The following is a 21,376-nucleotide window of genomic DNA, read 5'->3' as shown; positions in this document are numbered from 1 at the left end:
ACTGGAAGATGCAGATAAACACACTTTAATTCTTCTCTTCCAACTTTCTCAGACCTCAGAAGAGATACCTGGAGATAAGATGTTCCAGTTTCAGTGGCAAAGGTCTTCTTTGGCAACATGTTTTGGGAAATAAGTCAGATTGTTTATCCTCTGGTGGTAGTTTTGCTCTCTTTGATTCACAGAGCATAAGGGAGAATATTCTTTTCTAATGTCTCCTTCTGTTTATCCCTCTCCCTCCAGCTTCCTAATTCCACCCAAAGACAAAGGTCATCAAGGCGAGCCTGACAACTCAGTGTAGTTACGTGAGCTCCTGTGCATCTCTCTGTGCTCAAAAGCAGTTTTAGTTATTGTTTTACTTCCCTCAATCATGACTCTGCTCTTGAAGGCTCTAAGTTAAACAGGAGCATCTTGGAGGCACTTTAGCTTATGTTGCCTATACGTGGCCACAACAGATTAACATTTCAGTTTGTGCTTTGTAACTGCATCAAGCTATGCCGGCAACAGAAAGTTTGAGTGGTATAAAGCCCTTCTTCCACATCGTGGTAAAGCTCCCACTGGCTTCAACAGCATGGGAATATCACTCCTTCCCCCAGTTCTGGGGGACTGCTTCTTTCCCAATAGATTACTGGTTTGTAATTAGTCCAGGTTACAGCACTGGTGAGATGGAGAAGTGGCTCTACTGGATTGGAGAACCCAAGTCTAATAATTAACCCAAGGAATAATTTCTGATCCTTGAAATGAGGGGCATCTTACAACAAAGCTTCAGATATACAATCTGCTATTACAATACTTGTAACAGCTTTATCCCAGAAATTGAGGTTCTTCTTTCCTTCAAAGAGGGACTGCAATAGAGAAGGTATGAGATTTTCCTGCCTGCCCCTCCCCCCCCACCCCTTTTTTTTTTTTAATCTTTGCTGTCTTAGATGCAAAGAAATGGACATATCTGGCTCTCTGAGCAAATTGTGAGGTTGGTGATCCCTTCTGCCCCAATGTATATCCTCTATCATGTCACTGTATGCCAGAGGACTGCTGTGGGTGCTGTATCACATACTAGGGTATTAAATGCATGGCTGGTAGGCATACTTCCAGCAAATAGTTTACTATGGACAGGATGAAAGATTTGATGCAAAGAAGGAAAATCAACCACTCAAACAATGAAGTAAGGGACTCAACTTGATTTTGGGCCCTTTTATTCAGGAGGTCTTTGGCAGGGGCTGGTTTATTCTCCTTTCCAGAGCATGGCCAGCTAAGCAAGGAATATGTGCAACTTGCAATAGGTCAGTAACTTCACAGAGGTCAATGAAATCGTTCACATGCTGAAGCCAATGAAGCCAACCCACGTCAGGTAAAATGTACGCTTTGCTGAATCAGCACCTACCTCCTGAATAAAGTCTAAGGATTGCTGCCACTTCCATTTCCTCTTTAAAAAACTTCCCTTCCCCTCCATAAGCAAAGTGTCTTCTCCTGACAAACTGACAAAGCTCTTCCCCTACACCATGACAAGCTAAAACATGAGCAATACTAGATGCATGCTGCACTAGTTACCAAATCTCTGCTGCTTTAATCCAGTCTAACAGGACAGACTGGTGCATGTCAGCATGGGCCTTTGTCAACCTGTGACCTTCAGCTGACATTACAGCTGCCATCTTGAAGAACATGACCTACTCCTCAATTACGTAACACAGCTGCACAAGGCTGTCAAGGACAGAAGCGGGGAAACTTAGTGCCAGGTTCAACACTTGGTCCACGGTCAACATCACTAGACTCATCCTCTAGCCATGGGAGTCTACTCCAGTGTCACCAAGTTTGTTATAAAAGAAATATCCACAGTAGACAGAAATAGGGATTAGACAATGTCCACAGCAAGACATCATCTCTCAGCCTGGAAAATCCACGCACACAAGCCCAGCATGTGCTCTTTGGACAGCTGAATTGTTATCTCTCTTCCAGCCCTATTCACATGTTGAGTTAACCTAAGTCAAGGAAATTCCATTATTATGCCATAAATGTATAAAATTTGCTTTGTGTTTAATGTGACATTTGAGTTTGGGAAAAAGCCTTTGCTCTGAAATCCAATTATTCACTAACACTTCTAAGCACGTAAATAGCTCATTCCCACATCCTCTTCTGACCTCTTCCTGTAATTTCCATTAGATTTTAAACCACAAGTTTGGCAGAGCTATTGCCAAGAAAGGACTTTCACCATCCCCACCACACAACCATAGGTAACATATGCAGAAATAAATGCCTCGGGCAAACTCCCTCTCACTTCGTTACTGATTTCCATCAACAGCTTTGGAATGAGAATGGATTTGGCCTTTTACCTTCAACAGGCATCCACCTTGTTAACACCTCTGGTTGTTGAAGAAAGCAGATTTGCAAAGAAACTGTTTCTTGTAGCACTAATCCTGGCAAATGACTCCACATCACCTCCTATGAACTTTCTAAATCAGGATGTTATTCAGTTCCCAGCTCACCACTGAATTCATTTGAAGCGGATCTTGCCCATAGCCAACAAAGACTCTCTAAAGAGGAAACCACAAAAAAGCTAGCAGATCTGTTAGCAACAACGCTGCTGAAGTCTGGTTTAGAACGGACAGTTTACCTTGCATCTAAGAAGGGATGAGGCCTGACACACAACCTTCCTGTGATTAAGGTTTTCGTGATGGTACTCTCTCATGTGGAGTCTCTGGTGTCTATTAACACAGCTGGGTTCACAGTTCAATTACATGAATTCTTTGAAGTCTCATTATGCAGTTAAGCTCATGCTCCAGTTTTCCCTGAGGCTCCTCTCCTCTCTCCAGATACTAATTTCCATGAAACTCCTAGGAATCTTAATATCTCCGGTATCGCTGTCATTGTGTCACAATCAGCCAGCAGTTTCAAGAAGCATTTGGCAAGCTGGAGGTTAGGGAGAAGGGAGACAAGGGGCAAGCAGGCAGTCCTATCTCGTAAGTATCTTTTTCTGAGAAAACTAGGTTAAACACACCATTATACACTCCGACAAATGTACACTGCGATAGCAGGGTTGAAATACCATTTCTTGACCCAGCAGAGAGAATCTTACTCCTTGCTCCATTTTCATTACTGGCCTTTAGATTATTCTGCTTTTTAAAACAACTTCAGACACAGATTAATTCATATGGTGATGAAGAGTAAAAATAATTTCAATTGTGAGAGGCTGTATCCTTTCATTTACTGTAAATCTATTTGTTTATTAAAAAAAAAAATCATCAGCCACAAAAACCTCAACTTCCTCACCCCCTGAGAATCCACTCCTGGCTCTCTCCCTCCTTTCTGCCTCACCCCCCTTCTCAACACAAGCTCATACTTTTCTTTAATTAAGCAAAAAAAAAAATCTTAAACTTGCTTTTTGCCTGGAATTCCTCTTTTTGTTTCTCCTCACTACTACTCAAAAAAAAAAAATCTAACACTGAAGGCAAATAGCAGGCAAATATCTGGTCTTAATGTTTTTGTATCAACAGCTTTGATAAAATTTGGTTCCAGTGACCAAATATGACCATGACTCAACCATAAATTACATATTCACTTTGTTGCCTACTCCAGATGTGAAGCTTCATATCCAGAACTGCTAATGCAGCAACACGCAGCATTTCATGAAGTCAGGTTATTACCACATACGCTAGTCTGCTTGCAAAACTTCGTATTTCAAGGCCCACAGTTTCAAAACAAATCCTTACTCTCAGATCTTAAGGCATGAAATCTGAACCTCTACAGTTTCTACTTTTAGATATTAGGACCACATTTAATTGCACAGATGCTCTGGCATTTTGGGTAACAAGTTTTCAATGAATGAGCAAAATCAGAGACTGCTTAAGAAGACTTCAGCAATACAGTACAGAAAGACAGATAAAGAAAACAGTCTGAGAAAAGTAACCAATTTACCTGGAGTATTAACAGCATCTGAATAATAGAAGGTGGAACTCTGGCTCTGGAACGTGATAATGCATCTTCCAATTTAATGTTGAGGGTAATTATATTCCTAAAGTGCAGAAGAGCCAGCTGCCGAACTGAGGGCTCTTTCCCCTTAGAAACAGAAACAAAACAAGATGGATTATGAGCAGTGTGAAAATGATTTTCAAAACCCTCCATCAAAATTCCTTCCTCCACTTCTGAGGGATTACAAGAATGGTAAACCTGAACGAAAGGCAGAGGAAACATAACAAAGGACACAGAGGAACCTACAAATCTGCACAGTGAATTTGATTTGGCAGTAATGAACACTACAGACAATGACTGAGTCTGTGTATGAAGATTTTGAGGGGTTGCGGTGGGATGTGGCGGATCGTACTTGAACACAGAATATCTATGAATATTTTGTACTTTAACAGTAATGAAATGTATCATATGTTAAAAAAAAAAAAGAAAAAAAAGCAGGGTTAAAAAGGGTTGAATTTCCATTATTTCTCAAGATTTTGAGTACTGGCTGGATACCATCTTCAAATTATGGTGGGAATCCTGATTCAGCCCACCTATGGATCCTCCTTCTCTCTACAGTTTAGGAGACTTCACTATAAGGCAGAAGCAGAGCCAAAGTTTCATATTGCATTTTCAAAAAGACATCTTTTTGCAGTTCAAGCACCACTTCTCATTGAAAAAAAATCTCATCTGAAGAATACAATGCTAGTTCTGCCTGAAAAGATTAACACCACTTGCCTTATATCTGATGAGGAGTTATAAAACTGTTCCCATTGCCAGCACCAGGGCTTTTTCCTTGGGTATATATGGCTGTACATATATATTCTTGCCTGCAGTTCTGGGCGCTGCTAGCCAAATATTAACTCTCTGGGAAGGGCTGATATTCAGCTGGTATTGACTTACCTTAGTTTAGAATAAAAAAGCCTGACCCGACCCCACCCCACCTATTCCTTTTCACTTTGTTAATTATTTGTACTGAACTAAAGAAGACCAAATCTGATTCAGTTGGTAATGAATAGAATTTACAAGAGCACATAAGCACCAGCTGGGCTTTTAGAAGCATCTTTAGAACATCAGGCACCTAGAAGCCACCTAGATCTATATGAAATTACATGGGACTTGGGCTTCTTACCCCCTCCAGGCTCCTTTGAAAATTCAAGCAATTATTTCCACCTGAAAAGTGAGGACACTTGTGTTGCTAAATTATTTTCAAAGGCCTCAGGAACACAACAGTGAGAAGGGGTATTTGGTGCAATTTTCAAAAACATCTGAGTGAGTTCTAATTTAGTCGAGTCAGCATGAAAAAAAAGGTTGAGAGCCTACCTGTATCTCTAGGTTCCCAAATGCCTTGGATTTAAATTATGTGGCACTCAGAAAAATCTCCCATTGTCTTCTAATAGGTTTTTAATAATATTGTGTCTATTGTTTTAAAGTTTCTACTGGTAAGATGCAAATCAATGGATGAAGTAGCCCTGTATGTTTTTAGAGCTCTTCTCCTTCAGAATCAAATTCTGTGTAAAGCTGCAGCTTTTCCACTGAATTCAGATTTCATGCCTGTAATTAACTGCAAATGCAAACAGTAATATCAATAACATTTGGACAATCATTTTAGGCAAGAAGTCCACTTGGAAAAATGGGAGAAAGTTTCCCCAGATACATTTAGGCACCAAACTCCCACTAAAATCTGTAGGCATCTAAGAGCAACTCCAGAAGGTCACCTATCTGGTACAGATTTCCTTGAGACTTAAATGATAAACAACACTCTGCGGCCATCACTAAGTTAGAAGAGTAAGCCTCATCCAAAACAGCTCAAGTACCTATTGTGGATTTAAAATTACTGGAGTCAAATTCTGTGCTCATGTAAACTGGTCTAACTTCACTGACTACTGCGGTTCATTTATAGTAGCATAGAATTTGACCTCAGAAATACAAGTCCTTTTCAAAAGTGGAGATACTTCAGAGACGTATTCAGATTGCAAAGAAGGAAATGTATGTATTTAAGCCAACACAGCTCCACTTATTTCAATGTGTGCATACTTCAGTTTATCATTCGTAACCTGTTTTGACTTTTAGTGTGAGTTGACAGAAGGACTAACCATCCTCCCTGCACTCCAATCCTGTTTTCAAAGTTCCCCTTCATCTTTTTCACCCAAGCACTTCAAACCGCTGTTTGCATAAGTAACTTCTTTGCATGACATGACTATACAGAACAGCAGCACTGAGAGGCTGGCCCAAGGAGAGAGAGTTAAGGATTGCATCAATCTCTTGATGAACCAGTAAAGTTGCTTTTTCCAGTTTTTCAAGATTCTATAGTAACAGAGTAATTTTTCACCTGTACAGGATAGAAAATAGCCTGAAGCATGGGCAGGACATCACTGAAGAAAAAATCCCAGGTTTCAGCTAAGGTATCCAGTAGTTTCTGCCCTGCAAAAACACAAAACAAACTAGTGAACAGTTTAGGTTGTAATCAGGTAACTGCAAAGACTAAAACATGCAGGAAACAATGTGGATTTGCTATTATACACAAAGATGAATCATGTAACAGCTACTATTAGGAGTATGGAATTAGTATTCCTTTCACTGTGTCGGATCATTCAGTATTTGTGTCTTTTCAGATGACACATCTAATGTTCTTAGTAAACTCAGAGACTTTGAGGTTAAAGCTTACTCAGAAAAACCCTGTGAAGAATAAAGAATAATAGCTCAGGTTACCTCCTCCTCTTCTTGCAGTAATACCTACTGGACAAGAGTGCGGAGGAGAGCAGTAGGAGGAGGACACAGAAGGTTAAATGTGGAAACATTCCTGTAGAGAAATCTCCCCCACCATGCTCCCCTCTGCCCTCTAAGCCGAAAGCCAGCAGAGCAAACTGTGCTCTGTACAGAATCCTCCACAAAGCACCCCCTCAAATTGATCCCTTAGCTTCCCTGTATCTCCACTTACACCAAAAATCTCACCCAAGATCTATGGAAAAAGAGAATGGTGTTGCAGCTCTACTTTTTATTGTAACTTTCAAAGGATGCAGTCAAAACCTGCTATGATGTGAGCTCCCCGCGGTCCTCGCAGCAAGGCCACCTCTCTCTCTCTATTCCCTCCCCAGCTGCAGCCACCTGGAAGCCTCCCCAGTGATCGGACAAGCCCTGGCCAGGTCCTACAACCAAGTTGGACACGTAGTTCCTTGCAGAACATTTTGTAAAACACAGAGCAAATGCAGGTGCCGAGATCTACAGGAGAGGAAGTCTCGCTCTATAGGTGGATGCTGGCTTCAAATCCCTGTTCCCCAAAACGGCCTGTGTGACCTTGGGCAAGCTCTTTAGCATCCCTGTGCCCCTAACGCAACTGTGACAGAAGAGCAATGCCACTGCACCTCCACTGGCAAGTATTATGGAGATAAACACATCAATGATTATGAGGCATTCAGACAAGATGATATGACTTATCAGGAAGCAACTTCAATAGCAATCAATTAATATTACTATTGGTGTCAGAATCACATACTATTCTTAATTTTTGTATTACAGCATTACTTAGGGCCTCAGCCAGGGAACATTTTGCCCAGAATTACACACACACCACAAAGAAACTCTGCATGAAAGCATCTACACTCCAAGTTAGCAAGTGCCAATCTTTATTACGGGATACTTGATCTCCCTGCATTTTTAAGCACATGACAAATAGCACTAGCTCTGGCCCACCTGCAGTTCCTGAATTATTCCTGGGTTGATGACTTTAAGTGCTTTCAGTGACAAATGTGGATCACTGTGCTATACTGCAGCTGCTGGCTTGTGAACCACATCAAGGTCTTTGTTTCTGCACCACCAGGCAGGAGTTCTCTCTGTCCTACATACTCGTGCACAAGACTGAAAAGGGTGTTCTTGGTTTCAATTTTTTAAAAATTTGTCTTGCATTAGTTCTAGTGAAACACAGCAGGGAACCAGGTCCAAACTTCCTAGCAGCTGTAGCAGCAGTAGTAGTAGTAGTAGTAATAATAATAATAATAATAATAACCCATTGCATTATAACCTCCATATACTAGTGTCTGAAATACTAAAGTGTTTCAAAGATATAAATCCGATCATGTAGGAGAAGCCCAACCACTCTATGCCTTGAGGGCGGAGTATTAAAAAGAGTTAAATACGTTAGTTGCCCACAAGTTGAGGTTAAGTGGAAACTAAGCCCTTACAAATCTGGCTCCAGATGTGGGTGCTGAACATTGGTCCTTTTCAAATCTTGCTGCTAGAATTGCATGAAGTCAAATTACCTGTTGAGATAAGCATACCTTTACTGTCCCACACTCCTTTCACCTTGTGGGCAGCTTGTTTTGTGAAGTGATGGATTTCTGTACAGCAGCTCAGAAAGGCTGCAGAGTTAACTGTCTTTCACCAGGCAGGCTTTTTACTGGGGGCTGTGGAGTAATTCCTGCAGTTTGTTGATGATTTCACACGGAGGAACGCGACTTCCGTGTCCTTTCAAGAATGTTTGTTTTACTGTCAGGCAAAGATCCCTACATTTACCATAAGCATTTCCCAGATTCCAGGAAGCTGGGTTACTCTAAATGCTCATTTTAATGAAGCGCAATATAGTCAATTTTGTATGACATAAAAATGCATGTAGTACTTTTCACAGTGCTTCTAAAAGTTAATTGAAACCCCTGAAAGATATATAAGAATAAAAAATCATCGTTTCAACAAAAGCTAAAATTTTCAAAACCTCCTGCAGGACAAAACCCCTCCAAAGTGATCTTTTTTCTCTTTTGAAAACTTCAACACTAACTGCATAGGGAAACTCAAACCATAGGATGCGGGACAACCTGAGATTTGAGGGCAGGACTGCTGCTGCTGCAGAGCCAGGAAGGGAGCCCTGCTCAGAATGGTTGCTCCCAAGATTTCCATGCTCTCAACTTTGTCTTGGGTGTTTTGGGAGCCATGGGGTCACTGACTAGAGGATGGACTCTGGGGTGCTGCTGCCTCTGCTGCCAGGAAACCCAAATTCCAGCTTTGGAAACTCACATCCATCAGCGGCTCCCCAGGCAAGCTAACAGAAAGCTGTCTATCAGAAAGACCTCTGCCTCTGAGTAAGATTCCTAAATTACAGCTACCTTCCTGTAACTTGCCAGTTTTAGTGAGCTCAAGGCCTCAAGATCCTTACAGCTCCCCTTGTGCTCGCCAAGCTTTTATTTTATATAACTGAGGAATTCTGTGTTCAGCTTAGAAGAGTTTGGGTACTTTTTTGGTTTTGGGGTTTTTTTTAATGTGAAATTTGTTCTCTTTTTGAAGTGTTCAGGGCTATTGTCTTTTCATCAGAAAAGCTGGGTCCCATAGCACCATCTTAATCTGATCAACTGTACTGTCAGTAGTGAAAGGTCACATTTAGGATTTATAGATAGCTGAAACTAATGGAAATGGTTGTCTCCAGGCTACTGCTTAAACAGTATATTTAGACTAATTGGTATTATGACTGCAGCTTTGGAAAAGGAAAGACCCATTTCTTTAAAATTGCCTCAAGACTCCCTAAAGATCTTCAGATTGTTTACATGGGCAATAATTCTTGAAGATATTCCAAAATCATTTCACTCTCTGATGACGTATAGAATCATAGAATCATTTAGGTTGGAAAAGACCTTTAAGATCATTGAGTCCAACCACAAACCTCACACTGCCAAGTCCACCACCAAATCATGTCCCTAAGTGCCACATCTACATGTCTTTTAAATACGTCCAGGGATGGTGACTCAACCACTTCCCTGGGCAGCCTGTTCCAATGCTTGACAACCCTTTCAGTGAAGAAATTTTTCCTAATATCCCACCTAAACCTCCCCTGGTGCAACTTGTATGCCTACATCTAGGACAAAGCAGCATATTTAGCAGCACATCTAAATGCCGCACAACAGCATAGGACACAAAATGAGGGTGACTGTAAAACGACACATTGGATGGAAGTTATCCTTGATGTTTACTTCCATAAGGTGACACCTCCAGAAGGTGCAGACAGACAAATGGAGCCTTGACTGTAAAAAAAGAGACAGTGTCTGACCTCGTTTATGTAAGCATGAATCCAGAATAACTCTTAAAACAACCTACAGCATTATTTTGGACTTAGCCAGATGCTTCAACTAACTGGGATCTTAGTGCTTAGTTTTTTGTTTATTAAGATATCTCACTCTATTTTTCCACTTTTCCTTAACATTGAGCAGGCTATACTTGAAGGAGAAGGAAGTGTCTATGCTGGAGGTAATGTTTCCCTTACTCCCTCGCTGCTGCTCTAGGCAATCACCTCTCCTTGATGAAAGCCAATGGGAACACCAAGGCAGGACACAACAACGGACTGCAGGAATGAATTGATACAAACCAATCCATAGTCCCGGGAAGACAGTGAAAAGCATCACACTGCCTCCAGAATGCATTTGCTAAAACTCCTGTGACAGACATAGATAGCCATGCTAAAATCCAAGTTACCTTCATAAAACCGGATCTTGTCCCTTAGGATCACCATGCCTTTTGTGAGCAGCTGATTCTGTAAATAAAATATAGACTCCCTTTACTCAATTCTGTACTTCCCTACAGCCATCATATTTCACATTTTGTTCATTCTTAACTTTTGACAATAAAGGAGGTCTTATATTTTAATGATCAATCATCAAAGGACTCTCCCTGTGTTCACCTTGCTTAAATCACTTGGGACACTCGTCAAATGATGATATAATCACCTACTGCTTTCAGGATACAGCACGTATTCTGTTTAGTACAAGGTGCTTCTCAAACTTCAAATGGCTGACCCACAAAGCATGTACTCTGTCCTAGAGAAGCAGAAAGAATACTGCTTCAATAGGCAGTGTGTACTTACTACTAATGTCTTTCCTATTAACTATACTACAATAAACTTAACTGGTTTACTCAGGAACTTAAATTTTAAGTTTAAAGAGAATGTCTGAAGCCTACTGAAAGACAGAATGTCATACAGAAACACAGTGACTGCACAAATCTATTCCATGGCTTGGGCTTTCACTATCTATTATATATATATAAAATCCAAATCTGATTAGTGCATAAATGACAGAACACAGAGAAGTCAGTGGACATCTCTGAATGGTTTCAAGGGGCTCCAGATCAGCATTTAGAGTGGGTGAAATGATTTTGCTCAGTAACATATAACAAAATCTGATTTAAATGAAAGAAAACACATGCCTACCTGTAGATATTCAGTGAAAAAGGATCCCAGTTCTGTTTTCAATAATTGCCTGTATTAAAAAGAATAAGAAGAGGATCTGTGTAACCAGCAAATCGTACTAGCTGTGCACTGTACGGAAAAGGGGAAATCACTAATAGCAAAATATTTTCATCTGAGCACAGAGCCTGTCAATAATGCCTAACTAGAAATAGAGCAAACAGGGTCAACGATATCAAGACTTCAACTAGCATTTCTGTGTGTTGAAAGATCATTTGCTGTGCTTTTAGAGGGCTCAGTTGCACAAATACATATGAAAGGAAATTGCGATTTGATGAAAAGAGGATGCTTTCCGTCCTACCTCTAACCCTTTTAAAAATGCTCAAGTTGTTCTCCTGCTGTACCAGGGGTCCACTGGTGCCTGGTGTTGCAGATGCTGGAGAACTCCTGGCCCTCTCTGCCCATCTCATTTTTTGACCTGAGCCAAATGACTTGGCCGACATGTTCAGAGCCAAATCATCCCTGTCCTGTGTAAGGTTGAAAAAAGAGCCGTGACAAAATGTTTAGAGAGAAACCTGAAGCAGGATGATACTCTGCGGGTCTTGTTGCAGGCATGAAACTTGGCCAGTTTCCATTGAAAGGGTCATGATCTTCCAGTCAGGAGACCCACGACAGCTGAAGTTTCATATGGTTTCAGTGAAAAAGCAGGTAGGAATTTAACGGTTTAGCTCTGCCTTTCATGATTCCTCTACACTAAAACCTACAAAGCAATCTCAAAGAGCAAACCAAACTCATATTCAAAAAAATCCCCACAAACAACCCTAATTCAGAAACTGAATTGAACCCAATCTGCAAGCCCAACGTTTGTATTCAGATAAAACTCACTACATTGCTAAAGAGCTGTATGTTATTTACGTCCCACATGTTGGATGCTAGATGTACTTCTCTGCACTCAGGTTGCTATTTAGAATGCATAAATGAGAGCTCGGATCTTATGAAAATGTAGCCCCAGCTGGGTTTTCTGAACATTTGCAAATCTGGCCTGGAGCTCTTTTGAAAACCCGTCCCTGTGTGACCACCTCAGGTCCCACAAAGAAATGAAGTCAAATTTGACTTAAAATCTAAACACCCACTTCAATTAGGGTAGTTACGTAAATGATATATTCGGTAGCATGTTATCTATCCCGTTGGGTTATGCCTTTAACTAACAAATAGCTAATTAATCAAATTATTTAACTACTAAACAAATACATGTCTGGTTTAAAAACTTATCCTTACGCTCCATGAAAAAGTCTGCAGGAGTTGGATCTGATGTTTTTAATACCACATGCTTCAGCACAGCCTCTTGAAATCTTTTGAAAGTTCAGGGAAAGGAGGAGCAGGTCAATCTTTAGGAGGCCGAAATACAGTATCTTATTTATTTATCCTTAAGCACATGTCCACACTGACTTCACAGAACCCTGTGGAAACACTCTAGGCATAAATTAAATAGAAAATAAACAAAAGGAAGGGGGTTTTCAGATGTTCCTAAGCATCAAAATCCTTTTCTGCTAGAAACCTGATTAGTTCAGACAAACTATGGACAAAAATTTTCAAAGCCAGTTCAGGCTTTAGCCATAGGTCTCTCATTGCCATGAATGGCCATTGTACAGCTAGCCCCCTTGGCATGATGTTGCAACATATAGGAGAGGACAACCCCTGCAGTGCCCTGAGACTCCATCTTCGATGGTACCCACTGACAAGCCCTTGGCAAGGGTTAAAACCACCTCCCCCAAAGCCTGTTAAAGTCTTAAAGCCTTAAGAGTACATCACTGAATACAAGGATGCTATAGCCAAATAGTGCCATGCTCACTCAAAGTGGGAATTTACTGTCCAGGTGGTGTGGTTTTTTTCTGGATCGCAAGCGATGGCACTAAAGGTTTTTCTTACTTTGAACATGGACAGATAAACCATTTTAGGTTAAAATAACAAGAAAGTTGCAGTTTTGAATTCTCGTATGATAGAGACAATTTATTCCCAGATATCTCTTTGTGCCACTGTTTCAAGAAATGCTGATACTTTATGCTGACAGATTTTGCTTAATTTTCTACCCTCTCCTCAAACTAGAAGCTCTTTGAAGTCTAGTCCTGGATTCCTCATCGTCTTGAACAGGTGATTTGCAAAAAACTCCTCTTTTCATATTTTAGGTTCTACTGATAATTCCTGGCATTTAGGGCAGAAAATACAAAATTATGTTCTACTTATCCAGTAACTAGCCCTCTGATAAAACAAAATCCCACCACATTTCCATTTTTTTAGCTGTGAATAAACTAAACAACCAGCCTGTAGTTAATTATATGCACTGGACTGCATCACAGCAAGCAGCACTATGGCTACATTAGCATCTCTGTTTATAGGGTGGAAGAAGAACTGACAGCACAATTAATGCATCTTGCTCTTTGAATCCCTAATAATACAGATACTTCATGCTCCTTAATTAATTTCTCGTGAAATAGTGAGGCCCTCAGGCCACATCAGAACACTGGTGTTTGATGTTCTCTGTACCCATATTCATTTAAAAGAGATCTACAACAAAACTGGATCCAAGACATTGCTTGCAATTTTTTTTCATCCTTGCTTAATTTCCTTTAACAAAAATCAGTTAGGTTGTCACCTGTCAGACCCTGGATAATTCACATTACTGAATAACCTTATCTAGATATGGGGACATCATGGTGGAATCCAGGTAAAAATCTGATTAATCCTAAAAGAGATCCCCAATCAGATAGCAGACCTCGTTTCAAGCACATCTGATTTTGGAGCCAGTCATTCTGCACTCTTATGAAGCTTGTATATCATTTGTATCAGGTCTTCATTGCCTGTTTAATGACTTCATAAATTAAGATGATAATATAAATTCACACAGAATATGCTAAAATAGCTCCTGACTTTTTTGTATCCTCCTGCTGCCACTTTTTTGGTTCATTTTCAAATTAACTCTTGCAACATTACTTGGAATGAAAAGTCTAACACTGTATAATATCCGTTAAATAAAGTTAAACGAAGCAAATGGAAACAAGTGACTTCACTGGATTTGAACTGTTGCTACGAAAGAGGAAATGCCACTAAAATGTGCGTTGTTTGCATCAAATCAGTATCCTGAAACTCAGAAAAGAAGCAGCTATAAATATGTATTAGCTTTAATACAGGACATCCTGCTTCCACTGTGTTTCCCTTTCCTTCTTTTTCTTCCTTGATTTACAAGTGGTGTAAATAAGCACTTTGAAATGACATATGGTGCATGAAATGAAAAAGGAAAAAACACTACATGATTACTAATATCACACACATACATCAAGAGAAATACTAAACAGTAAGTATATGCATATAGATTTTTATTACCTGACTTTTGAATCAATCCCCTATTAAATCACCTAGTAAGGGCTCAGAAGAAGTAATGACATACACTGGTGATACTCCCAGTTACTGGAGTATCTTCTCACCACCTTACTATAGTTCATTAGCTTTAGCAGAGTTATTCAGGAGTTAAAGCAATACGAAAGAGACTGAAGTCACATGTTTATTTTATTAGTAGTAGGGCTTCTGAGTGCTACATAACTCCATATTTAAGTCCACTTTCTAAGAAGAAAAGTAAATGGTACTGTACAGATTTGTACCCACTGATGTTTTCTTAAGTAATCAGTGCATACATAATCAGGGTTCAAAGCCTTGAGAGGTGTGTTCAGAAAAGGAAGTTATACTTATTTGTTTGCACGTATGTGACATACGGTAGTTGAATATACGTGACATTCCTGAGTCAAAACGATGGTGTGCAAATATTGCGGGCATAACGTAACTGTTCAAATATTTACACTTGGTCTGTGAGTCAACTTGGATATTCAAGGTTTAATTATGAAAAGTATCCCAGAATCTGCTCTAATTAAAGTGGTAAAATAAAATAACTTTTTTTACTGTCCTTAACTGTTGAAAAAAGTTACTGATACTAGCCATTTACCTGAATGCTTCCACACTCAAATTCTGCCCAGTGGAAATAATGGCTATTTGTTTCTTTTTACTTATGTACTTGTGGGGAAAATGCATCTAAACCAATCGTAAGGCAAATATACACTTGTTCCACTTCTGAGGTCATGTTTACGACTCAGATATTTTTGCATTCAATAATAACATTAACCCAAAGAAAGTTATTTTGAATTAAATAACAACAGTAGTAAGCCAGATGTTTTTGGTATGTGTCAAATAAGTAATTTCTTAGTTAGGTTTTGAGCTGAATTTAAGTGAGGCAAAAGGGCTTTGGTTGCAAATAGTCAGGAGGCCCTAAAACGTTATTGACTGTAGTCAGCAGTAAAACGAAGCACACAGCAGGAGTGCAGTAGCTTCTGGAAAGAGGCTGTGGCTGGACATGCGAACAGGTGTATTTTAAAAAATACCACTACCATGCTCTACTCTAGAGACAGATCTTTCGGTTGTTGCGTCCTCTTCACCCGCTCGCAGTTGTCTCATCGTAGCTTTTTTCTATGAATGAAGCAAGGAGGACACACGCGAGAAGCTTCACAAAAACAAACTCAGAGCTGTCACCAAGAGGATGGACAGCTTTTGGCAATAAATTAGAAGGCTGTTCAGGCCAAGTCGGAGGCAAGAGGGAACAACCTCAAAGCAGCAGTAGACAAGAACCAGTCTCGAAAGCCACGCTGCATCTCACCAAACGCTTGCTCATCCCATGAGAGTTACACTGCTGATGCCTCACTGACGACAGCAGCTCTCTAGCTCGATCTAGATTTCACAACATTTTGTCCATCAGCTCACGTATGAGTCACCAAGGTTGTTCTCCAGGAAGCAGAGCAAAACTGAGCGACCAGCTGACATAACAACAAAGCAGCATTATCCTTACCCTAACAAAAAGAAATGGGCCTATCATGTGGCAGCAAAGCCCATCATAAAATGGAAAAAAAATCAGTCTATTTGTAGTCAGCTTGCCTGTTCGTCTGCCTGGGATGTTGCAATAAATTCAACACAACTATATTAGCAAGCACCATCATGGTGCAGGGTTTATACCCAGGTAAATGAAAGTAAAACCTGGGCACAATTCACCAACTAACTAACTAACTATCTATCTTCTATTTGTTGGTTCATACAAGATTGTATTTGTCTCTGTCACATCAGCAGATAATTTTTCCTCTTCTGTCCCTCACCAGCAGATGAGCATCCCGAGGCAAATGCATTGGGCCAGGAAATCTCAGCCCAGAACTACCATTTTTTGTCATTCAGACAAAGCTGAAGAATCGTAACTGCACTTACAGTAATAATGATCAACCATTATTCCCATAACTAATTCAAAATGATTGATGGATCATGCTAACTGACAACCATCCTAGAAAAGCTATTCTTTGTATGTCATTTTCTCCCCAGAGAAGTAAGAAATAACTGGAGAGTAAGTTTCTTTTAATTTCAAAAAGACAGAGAGAGAGGGAAAAAGAGAGCTCACAGGCCAAATGTCATTCGCCTGGCCTTCTCTGAAGATATTCCCACAATTTAAGGAACAAGACTGGGCCAGCTATCCCAGACTGGGAACCAGACAGGGACAGATAATCCCAGAATATCTGGATATTCTATGGATTTTGTCAGACTCCAGTGCCTGGATAGAGTGAGAATAAGCAGTAAAGGAAAGGGAATTACTGAGGCTCTTATCTGAAGACAGCCAGGGAATGTAATAAGCTGTCTGTCTTTTATAAGTGCAGCTTCTTTTCCACTGTTTATTCTTCAAAGCGTTGGGACAAATTTCTAAAAGGAAATCTGCTACCTCGCCCTTGTCAGTGAGAGAGGGTTTAGTAAGTAATAGTAAGTGCTAGAAAAAGTAGTAAAAAGTAAAGTGCTGTAAATCCAGATATCAGATTATCTCTTGGTAAACTTTTCTTTGCAACTGTAACTTAAGTAACTCGAATGGTAGGATTTTCACCCTTTTTTTTTTTTAAAAAAGGAAAAAGTTCCCATTATACATCTCACTGGTCTATATTTAGTCTGTTGCGAACAGTATCTTCACAGTATGAGAAAGAAATAGGAACCCTAAACTGAGTTACTCAGGTCATTGTGCTGACAAGACAGCTTTATAACATCTACCCCACATTCACCCTGTGCAGAAGGAGCAGCTAGATGTAAGGGACCACCAGGCAGGACATCTTCCCTTGCTGTGTTGTACTGAGCGCTTGGAGGCTTTACATCCTCCATGGATGCAAGGGAAGCACCTCAGAGCTAGGCCTGGCACCTATGGAAAGGGCAGCATCATTGCAGTGGCATAGGGCTGCATTACTAGAGGGGTGCAGGTTTTCCCTTCCTTAGTTTCAATCCAGTACATCAAGACAGACTCTGAAATAATCCATCCTCCTCACAGCTAAACACCTCCTCTGCAGAAGGGGAACTCAGCTCTTGCTACGCAGCGAGGTGTTGACACACATCAGCAACAGCTATTCACTCAGGCCATATTGACTGTACTGGTTGAAACTACCACTGGGAAAAAAACCAAAAACATAACACTGCTGTAGAAGCTTTCAAGTGCAAGTGCTAGCAAACAGTACTGTGCACGCTGGCTAATAACACCTTGCATAGAGTCGAGTCTCTTACCTGACTCCTTCATTGAGGTTGTAAAGTTCATGGTCCGGGAGACCCTTACGCTGGAACACTGCTATTACTCCATTGTGGATACTGAAAGAGGACATTAGGAGTCATTAGCAACTGATCACGTTTTAGAAGGGTATCACTTCCACAATAAGCCTAACAGCCCTGCCTAGACACTGCAGGACCTTTTTAAAAGTCATAGGTGACTTCTGGTACCCTATCCCAGATGCCTTGAAGGGAATTATTGCCTAGAAAATAGATGACATCTTTGAAAATCAGTTCTTTTTGATTTGTTCCAACTTGGTAACTTCAACAGTCGCACATCTGAAATCAGTAATTTCAGAAAACTTCAGTTTATATATTTTAGGTACTTCAAGTATATTAAGTATAACTTTTAAGATATTCATATATTAAGTATTTTGAAGCATTTTTAAGTATATTTTTGTCTCTATGGCTCACTAGAGAGACAATTACAGCTTCACTATGAGATCAGTGATGCTATTCCCGGCATTGTTGGCATATGTTTGTCTGAGCTATGGCTACTTGATTTCTTTATCAACAAGTCAGCATTTATCCAGGGTGGACACTATACCTGGAGTTTAACCCACAAATATAGCACCTCTTTACTAGAATGGAATCTCAAGGATGGTTAGTTCTTTAAAAAAAAACAAAAAAACCCCCAAACACTGGACAATTATGAATTTCAAGTCAATTCAACCAATCTCTCATTCATTTTCAAAAATAAAACAACAGAAAAGGGGCAATTGGTTACAAAGACTGTTTCCCATTACCACCTACTCATTTCTCAAAGATTTACGCTCTTGCTCCAGGTAAAGGAAAACCAAGGCTGCACTGAACGAACAACAGGTCTAGAGTTTCTAAGGTGGACAGCAAGAGAGGCAGCAATGTGGTAGGCATAGGCAAACCACCTGTCCTACAAAAATACTCCCTTTTCATTTTCAATGCCATTTGTAACTGTTCTGCAAGCAGATGTTGCTTAGAGGTGGTAACTTTCTGCTGCAATCAGACGCAAATCAAGACAGGATTGAGACCACAAAATTCTCTAGCTCAACAGAAAGTCACGTACCCAATACCGTCTGTCCCTGGGCGTATGGCCACCAGCCCCATAAATTCTAGGACGCTGAATGGCAAAAACCTGCCAGGTACTGCAGGTACCTGGCAATCCACGTGCTTAGCAGGGATGCTTACTGGTCCCATGAACTTAACAAGACTGCACCTCAAAGGGTTACTGAAATGCGTATGCGCTTCAAGATGAAGCCCGGAAATGCTCCTGAAATACACCTGACACAATTAGCATGATGACACATCAGCCTAAATCACTGAGCTTAAGTCTGAGGACAAAGGTAAAGAAATGCCAGTGAAAGGTGAGACCAAACCTGTTCCAGCATTAGTAGAAGGAAGAAGTCATCTCCTTCCCCTTCCCCAATCCAGTGCCACCTTTTATAGCCTTACAGATTTGACTCCAAACGGAAAGAAGACTCACATGGTCCCTCTGTCTGTCAGATCATCCCCGCTCCTCCACTCTTGGAACTGCTTCACAATTTCTGCCACCTTTAACTATGACGTGGAAGTCCCCAAAACGTTAAGGTCTTTTAGGTTTCATCTGGGGTAGAAGTAGCATCTTTTAGTGACCAAGAACATACTGCAGGGTGACCTCAGCCTTTATTCAACATGCAAATAGATGTTTTAGCTTTCTGACACTAATGTACAAGAAAGCAACCTTTATCAGCTCCACTGCTCATACTACTGCTACTCAGGTTCTAATACGACTGCTTTTACTGAAATGACCATTCCCATCGCTGGCAGTGACTGCAAGTTATTTCACTTCTGTCTGCCTCAGTTACCCCACGTGTAAAATAAAGATGATGACACTGACCACTAAAGGGTGTTTTAAGATATATTTATGAAAATCACAACAAAAGCAATGAGTATAATTATCAACAGCAGTATTACATGCCATCATTGTCACTGCTTTTTTCTTCTTCCCTCACAATCCTCCTGATCGCAAAGGGAAAATCCAGATTTTGGCGTGTGCCTCTCTTCCTATTCAATGCTGCATCTGATAAGGGGAGATGACATCTTAAGGCTTATTGAAAAAAACCACAGGGCAGAAGTTTTCCTGCTCTGCACTGTCTCCCTGGGTGGCTCTCATTCTGCATACCACCTCCCAGCCTGTACTCAGCAGGAGCAAGGAATAGTAACAACCACCCACAGAGGCTCTCAGGAATTGTATTTGGGGGTCACTAACTTAAATCACACCCCTAGAATATCTACTGAAAAGATCTTCCGAGGATCAGAACCTACAGCATGCAGATCCCTCCTGGGGATCTGGTTGTACCAGTGACTCTGCAACATCATTTTTCAGAGCTTTGCAGCTGACCTCCCCCTGCTCAGACTGCACTGGAGTCTGGTGCAATGGAGCAGCAAACAGCTTCAGAGCTCTGGAAAGCAAAACCAGGATCAGATTTGCCCATCCTGGAGGTACCAGGACTTGGGGTTGCCCTGTATTATGAAGGAGAGCTAAAGGTGGTATCTGTTCATAAGGTCTCCAGTGGGAGAAAGCCTGATTCCCACTGGCGGACAAGCTTGGTTGGCTCAGGGCCAGATCCAGCCACATACGGCTGCTCCCACTGCAAGGGGATGTCATTGCAGGCGCTATGCCAGGCGGCAGTGGAGTGCATGTGGGGACCTCAGGTGCCCATGTTAAACCTCCCCAAGTCCCTGGTAAGACAACCCCTTTCAATGCTTGCTGGGAGCAGAGGACTGGGCTGGAAGGTAAAACTGCTGCTATTCACTGAGAGATTCGAAATGCAGGCACACAACAACGCTGAACAGCAAAGACATGCACTGCTAGAAAAGCTTAGCCCCGTTCATCTGTGGAAAAAGGAAATTAGAAGTGGCAGGTGAAGGATATGATCCGCTGTGGAGAAATGCACAAGCAGATCAAAATAGGAACCATTATCCTTTTCTCTCTTTTGCTCCTTTGAGGATGTTTCCAAGGCGTTAAGCACCTCCCCCCCACCACATTGGTCCCTCTTTCCCCCCTACACTCACGTGCACAGACATACGCTCATGATCTAACCCAGCTTATTTTGGCTGGCTCAAACAGACACACTCAATTTACGATTATTTGAAAATTGGCAGCTAAATGTCTCTGGTATACAGTGAAGCAACTTGGGTATTTTAATATTATGAGTAATATGTGAAGTACGATTAATGTAGTGAATAAAACAAGCAGTCTTTACACGCTCTTCTGATTCGGAAATGAACTTTGCAATGTTCCCTGCCAGCCTTCTGCAGAGAAGAATGACTAAATATCTCTCCTAGAAGTCAGCATGCTCTCTCTCCTTCTCTCTGGCACTCCTTTCTAAACGAGGGGGAGGTTTTCTCTTTCCAGCTTAACAGGTCCATTATTATTCCTCAAAGAAATAAGAGAGCACAAGCTTTTTTAACAAGAACTTAGGGGAACAGGTTGTGAACATTTAAGTTATTGCCCATGTAGTAAAACTGCACATACATAAAACATCCTAGTGGTGATCTTTTAATCTGCCTGGGATCTTCCTCGTAGTGAGGGGCAACTGCCTTGTCTGGAAAACAAGTCTTGGCCCTGCTGCGTTGACCAGCTGCCTTTCCTTCTTATCGAAG

General features: G+C 40.9%; 1 protein-coding gene across 12 annotated transcripts in view; it reads right to left on the bottom strand.

Annotated features, from left to right (window-relative positions):
- The window catches only part of PRR5 (proline rich 5), a 93,389-nt gene that overhangs the window by 25,313 nt on the left and 46,700 nt on the right, over window positions 1–21,376 (bottom strand). For 10 of the 12 annotated variants that reach the window (XM_075507301.1, XM_075507332.1, XM_075507338.1 and 7 more), the window contains 5 exons: window positions 17,717–17,797; window positions 11,126–11,174; window positions 10,393–10,450; window positions 6,272–6,363; window positions 3,907–4,047 (listed from right to left, as the gene is read on the bottom strand). In XM_075507301.1, the coding sequence (XP_075363416.1) occupies window positions 3,907–4,047; window positions 6,272–6,363; window positions 10,393–10,450; window positions 11,126–11,174; window positions 17,717–17,797 (421 nt within the window). Of the gene's footprint in view, window positions 1–3,906; window positions 4,048–6,271; window positions 6,364–10,392; window positions 10,451–10,643; window positions 10,734–11,125; window positions 11,175–17,716; window positions 17,798–21,376 lie in introns of all 12 variants that reach the window. The other 2 variants (XM_075507375.1, XM_075507384.1) reach the window with 2 other exon arrangements.

The sequence above is a fragment of the Mycteria americana genome, chromosome 1 (assembly GCF_035582795.1).
Source record: "Mycteria americana isolate JAX WOST 10 ecotype Jacksonville Zoo and Gardens chromosome 1, USCA_MyAme_1.0, whole genome shotgun sequence".
NCBI lineage: Eukaryota > Metazoa > Chordata > Aves > Ciconiiformes > Ciconiidae > Mycteria > Mycteria americana.
The sequence above is the reverse complement of the archived record's forward strand: the minus strand, read 5'-3'. Positions and strand labels throughout refer to the sequence as shown.